The sequence below is a fragment of the Mchenga conophoros genome, linkage group LG12, assembly GCF_057382185.1.
Source record: "Mchenga conophoros isolate Kocher_MC1m ecotype Shallow Benthic linkage group LG12, M_conophoros_male_GT1.1, whole genome shotgun sequence".
NCBI classification, from domain to species: Eukaryota; Metazoa; Chordata; class Actinopteri; order Cichliformes; family Cichlidae; genus Mchenga; species Mchenga conophoros.
The window spans coordinates 20,110,147-20,127,711 of record NC_140537.1 but is presented as its reverse complement, the minus strand read 5'-3'; the positions used below and the strand labels follow the sequence as shown (position 1 = coordinate 20,127,711).

The following is a 17,565-nucleotide window of genomic DNA, read 5'->3' as shown; positions in this document are numbered from 1 at the left end:
GCTAACACAGTTTGATAGGCATGAAATAGTATTTTTGCACCAATAATGTGATCTCAGGGGAAGGGTGGCTGTCAAATAGGCATTGTTAAGGAAGAGAAACAGAGAGCCAAAATTACACAAGAACTGGAATGAAAATCAGTGGCAACAGGTTTCATGGAGTGACGAATCTAAATGTGACATTTTTAGTTACAGTAACAGAATCAACTTACTTGGATTTCCTCACCGGGATTTTTTTTTAACATGGATTAAGATACAGGGAAGCTTGGCTTTCCAGGTCATGTTGAAGAAAAAGATGGCCATTCCAAATGCTGACTTTCAAACTCATTAGAATTTTATAACCTCAGTTTTTGCCTTATATACTGTGTTTCCACGTTTAATGTTTATACTAAATCGCTGCACTTGTTTCCAATTTTTCTAGCAAAATATAAAAGAAATGAAGGGTGGCTCAAATTTTGTACTATACTAGTAATGAAATACTTTTTGATAGTAATCTTCTCTGTGACCACCAACGACAGTTTTGTTTGTCAATATTTTTACAATAAGACATCTCTATTTTTACAGCAATCTCAGTGCTTGGGCTAACCTTAAATGCTAAAGCTTTTTTACATTATGTGGGGGTCAGTGATAAACTATACACAGTGAAGCAGCTTTAAAAGCAGTAAATCACAACATCAAAAGAAGTGGCTCTTTGTTTTGATAACTGCTCAGACATTCTTATTCTTTTGTATAGCGCCTCATGTTCCTTTTATTGGTCTTGCCACACCCTCCTCATAGGAATTTAGTAAACTCTTCTCCGCTCCATTGTGCGAGTTTGAAGAGTGGAATAGAGTGTCAGAATCTGACAAACTGCTGCTGTGTGAAGGTATGTTGTTTCAGCAGTGCATTCATGTGTTTTTGGCACAGAAAACCAGGTTAACAATTAACTTAACTTTCAATCTCTGCTTTGGTTTAGCATAAAATTAGATGCCTTCAAAATAAAATGAAAATTCCAGAATAGTGTGGTGCAAAAGAAAACAAGTGCAGTGATTTATTGAACTGTGTGCAAATATTCATGGAAATACAGCATATAAGGCAAAAAGCAGACTTTGCACAATTCTATCAAATTTACATTTTTCATCATTGACATGCTGAAAATTGAAGCTGTTGCCAATCAGATGCTTTCCAGATGGTTTTGCAGGGTGGATCAAAGTCTGACTGCACTTTTTTGCTTTCATAATTCATCAGTTTTGACAAGATTACAACATCCCGGCCTGAAACGCACCAAGTTTTTCTGTGTTTTACAGATGGGTGTAGACACTGTTGCACCTCTCTCCCCTGACCTCCTCTGTACATTCTGACAACGATGATTTGAACCAAAAATTTCACATTGAAATTCAGTACTCCATAAGTCCTACCCAGTCCAGTTCTTGTATGATTTGGCATACCTTAGCCTTTTTCTCTCTCTTTCCCTTCCATAAGAATGGTTTCTTGACAGCCACCCTTTCACTGAGACCACCTTGTTAATGCAAAAATACTATTTTGTGCCTGTCAAACTGTGTTATCTTGACATTTTCAATAGATTCAGCTGAGTAAATCAGCACAAATTATATGTTTTGTGACAGGCTGCTATTAACAAAGAGACTAAAGATAGAATTTAAAATAGTTTCTTTCCTAAGCTGTCAAACAAAACACTGGTTGATCCCTTGAGTTAGGTGTCTTTTTATGCATGGAAGGGTCATAGGTCAGTGTTAAGTGGCTTAACAAACAAAAAGCATACTGTACCTGTGAAAATGATATGGTGCAAGGACTGGACTCAAAAAGCATCCAATGTCCAAAGCATTTTTTTAAAAAGACTTTCAGAAAGCCTGGAGAACTATTGCTCAAAACTACTTTTAAAAAATGACATGAATTCTGGCTCCATTCTTTATATTTTTGCTCACTGTAACCAAAATATAAAGAATGACTCCTGACTTTTGCACAGTAATGTTGATATGACAGAATGAGAGGTACTGTAGACATAAAACAAACAAACAAGGAAACAGATAACGTCAGCTCGGAACTGTTGTTTATGGCGGTACAAGAAGAGGAGAAAATTCCTGGTGCACCATAGTGGCTTGTAATGGCATGTAAATTGTGCTCAGGTGTCTTTGTAATTCCAGGAAAAATCCGGAGACTTCAGTGAAGTCAGCCTCGAGCGGCATTGGAGTCAACACCTGGCGGCCACACGTGGTACTTCACCTCAAAACTTCCGTGTTGGCTCCTGCTTTGAGGCAAGGATGTGGTCACTTTGTCCCACCCAAAGTTTGTGAAAGCGGCCGTTGTTCTGTGAGACTTTAGGGCAACTGTTTTAGGTAATTCACTTTCATCTGGATGCCTGGAGTTGCATTAAAGCAGAAGATGCATTCAAGGAGCGCACACTAGATCAGAGAAAACACGTCCAAACGTTCTATGGGATAAAGTTACGGAGCAGGCTGTAAACATTTCTAAGAAAATGAAAACTGGATTTACTGGTTAGAGGAAGGTAAGGAATATGCCATACTCTTTAACGGCTTCTTCTGCTAAAGAAATTAAAAAATATATATATTTCACTGTATCTGTGTTAGCTGAATAATTAATGAGAGTTGCGCACAAACTTTTTTTTTATAATAATACCTTAGTATAGAAAAAGTGATATGAATTTGTATGTTCATTATTCTTCTTATTAGTTTTCATCATAATTTATTTTTAACGTCGTTTTTGTGCTTTTAAAAATATAAAAATATTTTCCCGTGTTCTTTTATTTTCTCACTTATGAATAAATATAAAAGAGATGTTTGTATTTTTTACGCTATTATCTTTCGAACTCTTAAAATGTATTTCAACTAACGACTTACTCAAAATCATAATTCTAATCTTGTTCTTTTGCTTGCTCTTCTTTCCTGCGCTCGTTTGGCACAGTCCTCACGCTCTGTGGCTCTGGATAATGTCACGTTAGCTCTGGCAAAGCAGGAAATCCCACATCCCTGAGGGGACCCTCAGTGTCACTCACACTGAGAAACTTTTAAAAATGAATTTCTACTTCTCGACCCCATTAATGGATGATATGAGCCTTGGATCAACTTGATGTTTTATGATCCCATCCTATCACTAAACCCTTAGTAAAGCAGTCTTTGCTCTTCGTGTTTCAGTCTTCTAATAATCAGGGGCAGCCTTTTGTTATGCCTGTCTTTTTACCATCAAATGCCCACTGAGGTGTAAAGGCATGATAATCCAGTGTGTCAAAAGGGGCTGTGAGTCATTTCTCCTGCTTCAGTGGGACCCCAGGTTTCTTGTTTGTATTGCTTCTTTTACAGCAGAGTTTGGCTTAGATTGGTTGGCTGTCTTGAGCAAATTCATAAAGACCTGTTTTTTTTTTTTAAAGTCCATGCTGCACAAAGTGTGAGAGTATGCTGCAGCTGTACTGTGTGTGTGCATGTGTTTTGCATAGAGATACTATAATACAGTTGTGGTCAAAAGTTTACATACACTTGTAAAGAATATAATATAATGGCTCTACCGAGTGTCCCATTATTTCTAAAACTCTGATTTTTCTCTGATAGAGTGATTGGAAGAGATACTTCTTTGTCACAAAAAACATTCATGAAGTTTGGTTCTTTAATGACCCTATTATGGGTTAACAGAAAAACGTGATCACATCTGCTGGGTCAAAAATATACATACAGCAGTGCTAATATTTGGTTACATGTCCCTTAGCCATTTTCACTTCAATTAGGCGCTTTTGGTAGCTATCCACAAGCTTCTGGTTGAATCTTTGACCACTCCTCTTGACAGAATTGGTGCAGTTCAGTTAAATTTGATGGCTTTCTGACATGGACTTGTTTCTTCAGCATTGTCCACGTTTTCAATGGGGTTTAAGTCAGGACTTTGAGAAGGCCATTCTAAAACCCTTATTCTAGCCTGATTTAGCCATTCCTTTACCACTTTTGATGTGTGTTTGGGGTCATTGTCCTGTTGGAACACCCAACTGCGCCCAAGACCCAACCTTCATGCTGATGATTTTAGGTTATGTTGAAGAATGTGAAGGTAATCCTCCTTCTTCATTGTCCCATTTACTCTCTGTAAATCACCAGTTCCATTGGCAGCAAAACAGCCCCACAGCATAATACTCCCACCACCATGCTTGATTGTAGGCATGGTGTTCTTGGGGTCAAAGGCCTCACCTTTTCTCCTCCAAACATATCGCTGAGCATTGTGGCCAAAAAGCTCGATTTTTCTTTCGTCTGACCACAGAACTTTCCTCCAGAAGGTCTTATCTTTGTCCATGTGATCAGCAGCAAACTTCAGTCGAGCCTTAAGGTGCCACTTATGGAGCAAGGGCTTCCTTCTTGCACGGCAGCCTCTCAGTCCATGGAGATGCAAAACACGTTTAACTGTGGACAATGACACCTGTGTTCCAGCAGCTTCTAATTCTTGGCAGATCTGCTTTTTGGTGATTCTTGGTTGACTCTTCATCCTCCTGACCAATTTTCTCTCAGCAGCAGGTGATAGCTTGTGTTCTCTTCCTGATCTTGGCAGTGATGAAACAGTGCCATGCACTTTATACTTACAAACAATTGTTTGCACTGTTGCTCTTGGGACATGCAGCTGCTTTGAAATGGCCCCAAGTGAATTTCCTGACTTGTTCAAGTCAATAATTCACTTTTTCAGATCCATGCTGAGCTCCTTTGACTTTCCCATTGTAGCATTTGTGGGCGTTTGTATCCAATGAGCCCTATTTAACCTGTCTAAGAGAAGTCACCAGCTGTAGTCACTCATAATCACTCACAAGAAGTTAAGAGGCCACGCTATGAAGCTCAGTTCACTGACAACTTTCTAAGTCATCAAAATTGCTAATTCATGTTGCTGTATGTATATTTTTGACCCAGCAGATGTGATCACTTTTTTCTGTTAACCCATAATAAAGTCATTAAAGAACCAAACTTCATGAATGTTTTTTGTGACAAAGAAGTATCTGTTCCAATCACTCTATCAGAGAAAAATCAGAGTTTTGGAAATAACGGGACACTCAGTAGATCCATTATTTAATATTCTTTACAAGTGTATGTAAACTTTTGACCACAACTGTATACGCATCTGTAATAGGAAAACATTCAGAGCATTCATTTACTAAATGTCCCGTGTTAAACAGGAAGGTGGTGTGATTCTGCCTTCTAGAGAAAACACGCTCAACCGACCAATGGGAGTCAAGACTCGTACTGATGTTGGCATTGCTCCTTTTTTAAAGTTTTCCATACATTCCTCTTCTAAACACAGACACTCTTGTTGTATCACTAGGGACATACCGATGTTTCGTCTGTGCTCTTGTGCCACTGTTTCACTTGATGCTTACTTTTCTTTGCTCTGCACAGCGCCCACATGCTTCAGCATCATTTCCAGTTTCCCCCCGAAGAGGAATTTGGCACATCATTGTGATAAAAGGGATGAATGAGGTACAGAGCACTCCTAAATGCATGATGTTAAATCTACTTTACGCTTTAAATGTGGATTTCAAGTGCCACTGTGGTAATTGCAGTCTTAATACATCTTCTCTTTAGTCAGAATAATGTGTTGCTGAGTGCAGTTTGCTCATCATATTGTCTAATGTTAAAAGCACTGCTGTGCAGCGTTAAATAAAACTGGCATATTACAGTTTAATTTAACCCTGCACAGCAAATGCCATATAAAGTATTTAATCTGGGTTTTTTTTTTAATGTATTGATCAGTATCTTGGGATTTTTACCAACTTGTTTTTTAAAATTGCATGTCTAATACCATTTCATACAGACAGCATATAAATGGGAGTCACTGACGCCTTTCTAAGGCTTTTACCCTTCAGCAAGCAGCTTTGCGATGGTGACCACTGGAGACTGTGCTTGTGTCTTATATCCTCCTTCCTAATGTGACCTCAGAAAATGGTCAGGTCCACTATAATTAAATACAGCTCAGCTCTCTCTCTTGTAATAGTAAGCAAGAGCTTGAAATAAAATAATAGTAATAATGAAATGACCAAAGATCCTTATCAAATATTCTAGCTGGGACTTTCTTTATTAATATATTAGAAAAAGTTATTTTTCTACATAAATAAACAGATTTAATATTTATCTTTTTGTTTTAAACAAGACCTTTGTGACATTTAAAGAACCTGCTGCTTCCTCACAATATTTTTATCATTTGTATTCCAGGGGCGATCTGCTATCTTCAAAAGGCGGCACCTTGCCTTGCCCAAGGCCAACACCATCAGCTCTGAACCAACCAGAGACACTCTCTCGGTGGATTTGGGAGACAGTGAGGCTGCTCAGCCTGAGGGTGATGGAGCCTTCCCTTTATCTGAGCTCTCACACCTGTTCGAGAGCCAGGATGGATCCCCAGCAACTCAGGACTCGAGTCAGGAGTCAATTCTGGAGCCGGCCCAGCCGGGCCACCCCGCAGACAGCAGACAGTACCTACGGATGAAGTTCCACGGTGCTTTCAAGAAGGGCATATCCAACCCGATGGACCTCCTGGAATCCACCATATATGAGTCAAATGTGGTTCCTGCTCCCAAGAAAGCACCCATGGACTCACTCTTTGACTATGGCACCTACGGAAGCTCAAGCAACCAGAAGAGACGCAGAAAGAAGCTCCCAAGAGGGTGAGAGAAAAGATCTAAGCTGTTCTCAAACTGCAACATTTGTGTGCTTCCAGGAAACATGGAAAATGATTCAAATGATTCAAACATCTCGCCTTAGGCGTTTACCTTTCTGTCGTTAAAATATACTGGATTTTTATCCGTGGACAAAAGGGCTAGTTTGGAAAAGTTTTGTCATTAAAAACAAAATCCTCCCACATTGGCCACTCTGCAGACAGAGGTGTGCCACATGAAGTGGTGCAGTTTGAACACATAGAGACGCACTGTGTGTGAAGCACAGTCCCTAAAAGCCAACAGAGAGCATGTTGTTGTTTCCCCTGCAGCCGCTGAGGTAATATTAAGGCTGCTGTCTGTTCCTGGCTGCCCTACCTGCCCCATACGCACAGAGGTCTATTTATTGGAGCAGTGAAGGCTGTTTGATTGCTTATATAGTTTGTAAGTAAAAAAAAAATCTTAATGTTCTATCAGTGAAATATTAAAAATTCACTGGTTCACAGGGAGTTCCTGCTCTTGTTGGATCATCAGTTCAGTTGGAACATGTAACGCAACGTAAATCCTGTTTCTGTGTCATCTCAGTAAAACAGAGGCATCCTGTGACGAGAGCCAGAGCTCTGATCCTCCAAAAGTCGTGAAAGTATTCAACCGCTGGCTTCTCTTCGACTGTGTGTCACGTGGAGACCCCGCGGAACTCGAGGGCCTGTTGCAGTACCTGCAAAGTAACAACAAGAGGTTAACCGATGAGGAATTCAGAGGTACGTTTTAAGATGCAGTTGATTCATATTTGTTTCCTACTCTTTCTAATGTTTTTGGGGTTTTTTTAAGTTTTGTCAGCTCTGCGCTCAGCTTTGTCCTCCGGCTCCTTTGACCTTTTGCACTTCCTCGCCTCTCCCTGTCTCTATCTGGTTTTGACTCTGACAATATTAAGAGGAAAAGGTGGAATGACGTTAGAGTCTTTGTGTGACCCAGTGCAAAGCTTCCTGTGTGTGTCTGAGGAGCTTTATGTCAGGCAGCACAGAGAAATCACAGCAAACTGTGGCCTCTGTGAGAGAGTTTAAATAGTGCTTTATTTTTAGGCTCAGAATCTCATAATAGCTTGTTTAAAAGGGCTTGTTTGACCCCTGTCTTTAACAGCCTGTTACTGTAAATCCCAAATACTGATTTATTTCCCAAAACTTGGGCTAATTTATCGTGTACATGTTCTGGGGTGTACTACAGCACATCTGATAGGATTGGGGTAGCCTTGGATGCTGGAGGCCTAAAGGGGTATTGGAAGCTTTTGTATCACACTTAGATTAGATTAAATAAAGAAATAAAATCCCTTTCTAAACAAAATATGTCTGGATTAAAGTCTTTTCTTTTTCTTTCTGGTAAACTTTTTTCTTTCTACCAGAGCCATACACAGGTAAGACATGTCTGCCAAAAGCTTTGATGAACCTTTATGGCCGTCAGAACAACACCATCCCAGTGCTGGTGGACATAGCAGAGAAGAATGGGAGTCTCAGAGAGTTCATAAATACGCCCTTCAGGGACGTCTACTACAGAGGTATGAAAATAATCCCAAAACGACCACATGCAGTTGCAGAAAATGCATTTGTGCTTTAAATTAATGTGAATTTTGCGGTTAGTATATAGGGCTGCTGTCCCTTCTTCTTGCCCTGAGTTACAGCTGGCAGGGGAAAATGTGTTTATAGTTAATATGTTTGCAATGTCTTGGAACCCTGAATTGGAGAAATGGTGAAGTAAACAACAACTGTTTACAGTCCAGACACCATTTGTTTGGCTTTCACTCCTTACACTGTTAGCTGTGAGACAGTAGCACCTTGTGACAAAAAATGAGTTGTTAGGTCACTCAGTGTAACCTCTGAGCTTTTACTCCTTTTTGCACTTTTGGGAAATATTGTAGAAGACAGTTACTAAAACTTTGAGCTCCTGAAAACCTGTCCACAAACCCAACCCTTACTCCACATTGATTTAATTAACACAAAGCAGTGGTATGACATAACGTAATATTTCTTCTGCTGGGTTCGGTGGCGTTCTCAGGCCAGACAGCGCTCCACATTGCCATCGAACGACGCTGTAAGCAGTATGTGAAGCTGCTGGTGGAAAAGGGAGCTGACGTTCATGCCCAGGCGAGGGGACGCTTCTTCCAGCCCAAAGACGAGGGTGGTTACTTCTACTTTGGTAAAGACCTTTGTAAGCACATAAAAACTTATGTGCTTCTGTTTTTCTACTTTTAGCGCACCTATTCCCAGTCCCAGTCAGCCACACATACAGAGTCCTGGAAATGCATATAATCTTTATATAATTGGGAGGTTTGTTTGAGGTTTGTATGACTTCACCGGTCACATTTTCAATTTCCACTCTCACTGCTTTGCTCATAAGCGGTTATTCAGCTTTTTTACAATGCAGAATTCACATCAGCGCAACGCAGGAGCTGCCAAGATCAAGTAGTTAACGCATGGAGTATTTTTCTGGCAAATAAACAGCTGTTTCCATGGAGAAATGAAGTGACATTTTGGCAGAGCCAATACACTCAGGGTACTGCTGTGGTCCAGCGGTGAGCTCCACCTTTACCTCTACCCAGATTTTTTTGACATATTGAGGAGCTTTCATTAGTCACGCTCTGAAAACACATGAAAAGACGAACCTTATGTCAGCTGTTCAAGGACTGCATCCAGTGAAAGGTGTCTGTGTCCTGCATTTGAGAAATGTAAACATCCTCTGCTGGTGCAAAGCACCTCATTGACCTGCTAACAGCAGTAGGGGAACTACATCAGAGCCGGTAAAGTAAACCCAACACTGCCCTCTGCTGGGTAATGTTCAGATTTTACTAAGGGACAGCATATAACAGGTTTGACATCAGCTGTGTGAAGTACCCAGAAAAAAATGTCTTTATATACATGTTATCATTTTTAATTGCAATCGAACAATATAAATGATGCACATTGTTTTTCTCCTAAAACGTCAAAAGACAAGTAGATTTGCTACATTATGGGCTCTATTTTTACTTTTATTTAAAAATTTTATTGTATTTTTTACCCAAACCAAATTTAAAAATTGTCTGTATGGTCACAATCGAGCATCACACTCCTTACTCATCAAACAGGGGATGATTTCTATTTGCACTTAGCATGGCTGTCATTCCCAAATCCCAGCGTGTCCGGGCACAGTGTGAGTAATTTGCTGCGGAGCTTTGCAGTGAGGTGTACAGGAACCTGGCAGGGCTGATGGCTAATGGGATTTAGACTCACGCTAACACTCTGCATGCACCCGTGCAAATCCATGAAGAGGAGCGTTTCTATGCGGGGTGACAAAGTAATCTGTCACCCATGGCAACGGCTCATTTTCAGCAGCTGCTTTTGGCACTCTGGCCCCATTGCGCCCCTCCCTCAAACAACTGCTAATTGTGCTGTTTTCATAGGGGGGATTTAAGTCAGATCTTTGATCCATGTTTTGTATGCTTTGCAGGGACATACAGACACCAGCTACAGTTCCTAATTAACCCTCCTGTTGGTTTGCTTATTTTTAATCTGAAATGCAGCTTTCCTAATAATCTCCTGTGATTTCAGAATTAAGTGAACACACACACACTCTGTCTGTTTGCCCAGGTGAGCTGCCTCTCTCTCTGGCTGCCTGCACGAACCAGCCTGACATAGTGCACTACCTGACGGAGAATCCACACAAGAAAGCTGACCTGCGACGCCAGGATTCACGTGGAAACACGGTGCTGCACGCGCTGGTGCACATTGCAGACAACACCAAGGACAACACGCGTTTCCTCACAAAGATGTATGACCTGCTGCTAATCAAGACTGCCAAGCTTTACCCAGACTGCAACCTGGAGACAGTGCCGAACAATGATGGCATGTCGCCTCTCATGATGGCTGCCAGATTGGGCAAGATAGGGGTAGATAAAATGTTTTAAGCATCATTTTCACTTATTATAGAAAGTCCAGATCAAAGATGCTTAGGCCACCTTGTTCATGTTCCTCCAGATTTTTCAACACATTATCCGACGTGAGATCAAAGACGAGGAAGTTCGTCATCTGTCCCGTAAGTTTAAGGACTGGGCCTATGGTCCAGTGTACTCCTCCCTCTATGATCTCTCTTCACTGGATACATGTGGCGAGGAGCCATCTGTGCTGGAAATCCTTGTCTACACCAGTCACAATGAGGTAAACAAAGACAGTATTTTCTTAGTTTTTTTCTTTCAAAACTTGAAATTAAGGTTTTTGAGCCCACCGTTTGATTATTAAAACATCTAAACTAAGCATAAAAAATACACGGGAAACCTGGCACATTGTATACATATACAAATATCAGGATTTATTTATGTTTTTATGTTTTCATCACATCTATTAGCATCATGTTTTTGGTCCTCTGTTGTCAGAACCGCCATGAGATGCTGGCAGTGGAGCCCATCAATGAGCTGTTGAGGGCCAAATGGAAAAGGTTTGCTGCTGTCACTTTTTACATCAGTGTGTTCTCCTACCTCATCACCATGATCATATTCACCCTGGTGGCTTATTACCAACCAACAGATGGAAAGGTAGGTGTGAAATGACTGAAAATGACTTTTCAAGACACCACTTGAATATTCTCATTTATCATTGCAGGGATTTAATTTTATGTTCTGTCTCATGTATAAAATACAATGTATCCTCTGCTATAGCAGCAATTTTATGTCCCATATTTGCTCAGTTCTGCACTAACAGGAGTTCAGTGCTCTACATTATAAGAATATTTACTTTTTTGGGGGTGCGGAGGATCTGCTTCCCTGCCAAGAGGCAGATAAGGAGATTGATGGCATTCTCATATCTTTACAATAAATATTAAGCTACAGGCAGCTGACAGTTATCTTTATTTAGCATAAGCAGGAGGGAAACAGTGAGCATACCTCTATCCAAACTTTGAAATGTGAAACTCCAGAGTAAAATGTGACAAATTGAAATCTTACGGGGGATTACATGCTAATACTAAACTAAGATAAAAGCTGCAGGCTTGGGGTTTATTCTGATAGATATAAGATTGATAGCAATCTTCTCATCCAACTCTCAGCGAGGAAGTGAAGCCACATAGGCCTCCAAAAAGATAAACTAATCCTTTAATTTTTGGTCATAGTCACTTTTTTCCTTATAAACATTCTGCATATGATGCTTTTCTTGTGTGTTTTGCTAAGATGTTCAGATGTTCTTCCTTCCAGCCTCCATACCCACGTACCACATCGTCTGACTACTGGCGGATGGCCGGGGAGATTGTCACACTGGCATCAGGAATCTTCTTCTTCCTCACAAATGTTAGTGTGTGCCCTCCGACCTCTTGTTATATTCTGACCATCGCTTGGTTGATGCTTTCTCCCAGTCTCTTTCAGCCTGTTCAGCAGTGTTGTTGTCACTGTGGAAATGTTTCTCTCACTTTTTTTTTCTTTTTGCAGATTAAGGACCTCTTCCTGAAAAAGTGCCCTGGGGTGAAGTCTTTATTTATTGATGGATCCTTTCAACTGCTGTAGTAAGTCTCCATCCTCTGTACTCACAGGCTCTGATCCTCACCTCCGCTATATCGTTTGCTGGCTTTTACCCGAGGCAAATTTCGCATCCTTTTAATTGAGTCATCTAATTAATTTGTCAGCCTCCTCGCTGGCATGTTTTATATTTTAAATCTTTAATTAAACCCATGATCCAAACACAGAGCAGAGGATGTCGAGCATCCTCTCTGAACTGTGTTGATTTAGATCATTAGCCGTGATGTATACATTCTGTTAAAATGCCAAATGCCAGCAGTCGTATCTTCCTGCCATCATCCCTACTTCAGTATTACACAATTCACCAGTGATACTGGTTTACTGACAAAGTTATTCTCTGTCCTCTCTAGCTTCATCTACTCTGTATTGATCATAGTCACAGCTGCTCTCTACCTGTCTGGCATTAAGGCCTACGTCTCTGTCATGGTGTTTGCACTCGCCCTGGGCTGGATGAACACACTTTACTTCACCAGGGGCCTGAAGCTCACGGGCACCTACAGCATCATGATACAAAAGGTTAGACTGTGAAAATGGACAGCTAATTAAAAAAATGCAAGACATCCAAAGGCTTGTGTGTGTCTTAACATTTGTTTTCTTCTTAGATTCTTATCAAGGACCTTTTCAGGTTTCTGCTGGTGTATGTGCTCTTCATGATCGGTTTTGCATCAGGTAAGCTACCGGGACAACAGCACCTTGAAAAAAATTATACAATCGTCACACTTTTAGTAACTGCTTTCAATCCTTATGATAATCACACATTCTGCTGGCTGTAGCATCATATTTATAATAATCAGACTGGTAGAACTTGCCTCTCAGGTTAATGTTCATGTAAGTGCTCACAGACTCTTAGCCAACCTGCCTTTTGTTTCCATCCCACAGCCTTGGTATCTCTGCTGACAGTGTGCCCAGTGTGTAACGGTAGTTGCCCAACCGACCAAACAACCTACCCTGCATGCAGGGACAATAACACTTTCAGCACTTTCCTTCTGGACCTCTTCAAGCTCACCATTGGGATGGGAGACCTGGACATGATCTACAGTGCACAGGATCCAGTCGTCTTTCTCATCCTGTTAGTTACTTACATCATTCTCACCTTCGTGCTGCTACTCAACATGTTGATCGCTTTGATGGGGGAGACAGTGGGTCAGGTCTCCAAGGAGAGCAAAAAAATCTGGAAGCTTCAGGTGAGTCAGTTGTTTGCGGAAGCCGACGAAAAACGAGGCTCATTTAAACATATAATTTAACTGGAAAAGAAATGAAAGCCTTATAACTGCCAGCAGGGGGCGACGCTTCTGCTAGCATAAACGAGTTTGATTACATAGAAGCCAATGAGAAAATAAACTTCCTGCACTCTGGATTTTTGACTTTCCTAACACATTTGTGGTCTCAGTGTCTACTGACAAGTTTTATTTTAAAGAGCATGATGATTATTTAAAATTATAGAACCATAACTTACTGTAATACAAAGCACCTCTGTCTGTGTCTTTCTTCTTTTTATTTTGTCTGCCCGCTCCTCCTACATGATCAACCAGACTTGAGCACAGGTGCATCTTAGGCCCCTGAAGGTTCTTATCTAACTCAGCTATTAGCACAGCATCATGTTGCCCAGTATCTGCCTAGCAACAGACTAAAATGCTTTCATTTCCCCCGTTTTTTTTTAATTTCTTTCTGTTTGGACTACTGTAGCTCACTTTATGTGGGGGTCAGTCAGTCGTTGCTCTCACGTCTGCAGCTGGTTCAAAATCCCGCAGCACAACTCATAACAGGAACTTGTAAAAGAGAACACGTAACAAAGTACTGAGATCCAGGAGGAAGCTCAGAGCCTTTTCTATTGTTGCTCCTAAATTATGGAAAAACTTGCCCTTGCACATTAGAGCGGCCCCTTCACTGTCCACTTTTAAAACATGTCTTAAAACCCATTTTTTATTCTTTGGCTTTTGACCGTAGTGAGACTTAGTTGTTTTTTTTTTTGTTTTTTGTTTTTTAAATTAAACCGTTTATTAACTAACTAGTTAATTATTTTACCTTTTTTCTTCTTTAATTTGGCTTTTATTTTTATCTAATGTAATTGTATTATTTAGTAATTTAGTACAGCACTTTGTGTCAGCTGTGGTTGTTTTTAAAGTGCTTTATAAATAAAGATGATGATGATGATAAAATAACCTGTTTTAGCATTTAGGCACCTATAACACCTTATATGACCATTGTATCATTTTTCATTTCACCAAACTAATGTCATATTTAAATCCAGAAAATGGTGTATATTATTACACCATCACTTTACTTGGCAACCACCTAGCAACAAGCTCACACCTGTTTTTTGGCTTTAATGTACCTACAACACTTGATGAAAGCACTGAATCGTATTAAATTCACACAGTAACGTCTCATTCATATCCAGAGAAGTTGAATTATACATGCATAACAACCACCTAACAACGGCCTAAAATGACCCATGTTTAGTGTATGAACACCTGCCACCCGTATTTGGTTACTTTCCTCGTTGTGATTAAACATATCAGTATGCCAACAGCACAAACGGATAAAACGACACGGTAGCATGGGCATACACTGGTGGAGTCAAATAGATGACAGAGTTCAGAATATGACTATGTTGTGATTAAGAGGGCTGCAGCATCCCTCAAACGTGTCAGTGAGATCAGGCTGCAGTTCATCCTGTGGAAATCTTCAGTTTGTGAAGCATATAGTTGCCAAAGATTTATTCTCTAGACATAATGATAATAACATGTACAAATTTTTTATGGCAAACTATCAAGAACTTCTTGATATTTATTTATACATAAAACAGGGACAATAGATATTAACATTGCTTTAAACAAAAATGCAGCTGATGCAGGAGTTCGCTAGTTTGCAGACCTTGTCCCTGGTTAGACACAATATGTCAATACAAATATAACTCAAAAAGCAGCAAATAATAATAATATTGATAATAATAACAGACAGCATCTACTACAAGTAAATCCAGCATTTAAGAACAATTAACAGTGATAGAAGACCCATTTCTGGGATCCCAAATGTACTTTTTTTAGGCTATAATTTTACCTTTACTTTAAAACTTATGAGATCAGTTCATGTTGTTATTTTTGGTGGCAAAGTGCTCCAAATCTGTGAGTATTTAACTGTAAACGAGCACTGACAAAATGTTGTGTTATATTTCCCTAATTTACAACCACCAGTAATTAAGCTGCCCTTGTGGTTACAGCTTTACTGCTGAATTTCAAAATCTGCTTTGTTATGATAGTTTCTGTTTACTTCAAATATTTTTCATAATTTGTACTCCCAGTGGGCAACGACTATCTTGGACATCGAGCGCTCGTTCCCGGTCTGTCTTCGCAAGTCTTTTCGAGTTGGAGAGATGGTGACGGTGGGGAAGAACTATGATGGCACATCTGATCGGCGCTGGTGTTTCAGGTGATCTGTCTGATTCGTAATCTGTGCCACTCAACAGCGCCGGCGCTACAACTAAGAAATCTCATTGCTAATGGGGTCCTTTTATGTAATCAGGGTGGACGAGGTTAACTGGTGTCACTGGAATCAGAACCTGGCGATAATTAACGAGGATCCGGGAAAGAGTGATACCATCCAAGCCAACGGGTTGCAGCAGGGCGTTAGAGCTTTGAGGAGAGGTGAGAGATTCTCGTTGCATTCTCGTGGTTAAATAAAAAGACAGATACAATGTACACTCATCTGGACCACACATTCATTTAATCTTCCTTGTTATCGGCCTTAGATCGCTGGTCCACAGTGGTCCCGCGGGCGGTGGAGTTGAGCAAAGGCTCTCAGTCTCATGATCTCGCGGTGGAGATGGAGCTGCTGTCACCCAGGCACTGATTCCCGCAGATGATGAGTGCTGTCCTTGTGATGAGGAGACAGCAGAAAGCCATCAGCATCAGTGAAATCACTCTGCAGGGAACGATTTGGCCAATAAGTGTACTAATTTGCACGCGTCTCCTGTGCCTTTTGTTCAGAAAAGCTGTCGCGAATATAAAAGCAGCACACTCTGTGTAACAGGACAGACGACATGCAGAGACACTGGATAAAGAATTGCCGAGTTAAAGACATTAAATGCTGTTAGAAACTAACCCTGAGACCAAAAAAGGATAACAAAAAATGTGTTTTGTAAGCAGGGAGCTGTAATTTGTTTTGTCACATAAGAATGGAAAATCTCAAAAAAATGTACTGTACCTCCACTTTTCAGACATCAGTGTCAGAATACTCAGGGATATAAGAAAGCGAGAATATTTCAGCATTTACAGTGCCGTATACTTTCGAAAACACAATCGTAGCAGGCTAGCAGAAGCATAATTACAATATTATTGCATTTTTTGTGATAGTAATAAAACTTTGCACCTATATTTACAATAAGAGATACTTCTTTATGAAAACATATCAATAAATATTTATAGACTTATAGAATAGAACTTTTTCACTTTTAATTTTCTTACTGTGTTTTGCAAAGTCCTCCCCCGTGTGTTCTTAATTACGCTCCACATGCTGATTTAAATGTTCATTTTCTAAAGTGTAGGGGAGCAGTGTCTGCAAAGAGGACACATCTATTATAGAAAGTCTATTTCTTTCCATTTTTATATGATATTAATTAAATAGTTTCCAAACTTTGACAATCTCAGGCTAGGAATTCCAGCTTAGGCAGACACAGCCGTCATTTGGACTGAAACACTATTTACATTATTACACGTATACAGAGACATTATTCTGAACATGGTGGGCATGATGAGCAGGTTATAGTTGTCAAGCAAGTATGCAAATGGGAGACAATAGCCTTCCGTGTTCTTTTGCAGCTGGGGTATTTGCATAATCAACTCTCAGTCCCTCCATTATGTACTTCCCCTTATTTGCTGCAGTGTTTTCATTGCAATTGGCTCCTTGCCCTATATAGCTTGTTTTTAAAAACACTGCTTGTTTGTGTTACTGCATTACACAACAGCTGATGGGCTGTACATTTCATTTTCACTTATTCATTACTGTTAAAAGTCACATTATGTTTACATTTCCAATCTATGACTGTTCATTTTTATACTGTTTGTACGTTGCTGCACAGAACAGTAAACACTGACTGTGTTTTATATGTTGTTTGTCTTTTGGGTGCTTTTTCTACAGAAAATACTTTCCAGTTAGGTTTTGAATGATTAAAAATCCATGTTGCTATTTTACTCCCAAAGGTAAATAAAACCTGACATTAGACCACAGTGAGTGAGACGACGGTCTAATGTGGTTTAATCCATCTGAGGAAATGCTGAAAGGATTCCTTTTCTTCTGTGCCAATAATTGCTATCAGTTTATGACTTCTGTTGTTTAGTTTGCATTTAATAATAGTCCCCAGCCACTTTATTAGTTACACCTTGCCAGTACCTGATTGGACCTCTTATGTCTTCAGAAC

The 17,565-nt window shown here is 40.1% G+C and overlaps 1 protein-coding gene across 1 annotated transcript; it reads left to right on the top strand.

The window, feature by feature from the left end:
• Nucleotides 1–2,280: 2,280 nt before the first annotated feature.
• Nucleotides 2,281–17,251, top strand: trpv4 (transient receptor potential cation channel, subfamily V, member 4). The gene is made up of 17 exons (XM_085294306.1): nt 2,281–2,500; nt 5,367–5,447; nt 6,180–6,628; nt 7,202–7,377; nt 8,016–8,168; nt 8,666–8,806; nt 10,234–10,532; nt 10,621–10,800; nt 11,016–11,174; nt 11,829–11,921; nt 12,060–12,133; nt 12,497–12,662; nt 12,749–12,815; nt 13,026–13,330; nt 15,451–15,578; nt 15,672–15,793; nt 15,898–17,251. The coding sequence occupies exons 2-17, from the start codon at nt 5,439–5,441 to the stop codon at nt 15,996–15,998; spliced, it is 2,622 nt and encodes an 873-aa protein (XP_085150432.1). The 5' UTR covers nt 2,281–2,500; nt 5,367–5,438; the 3' UTR covers nt 15,999–17,251.
• Nucleotides 17,252–17,565: the final 314 nt, after the last annotated feature.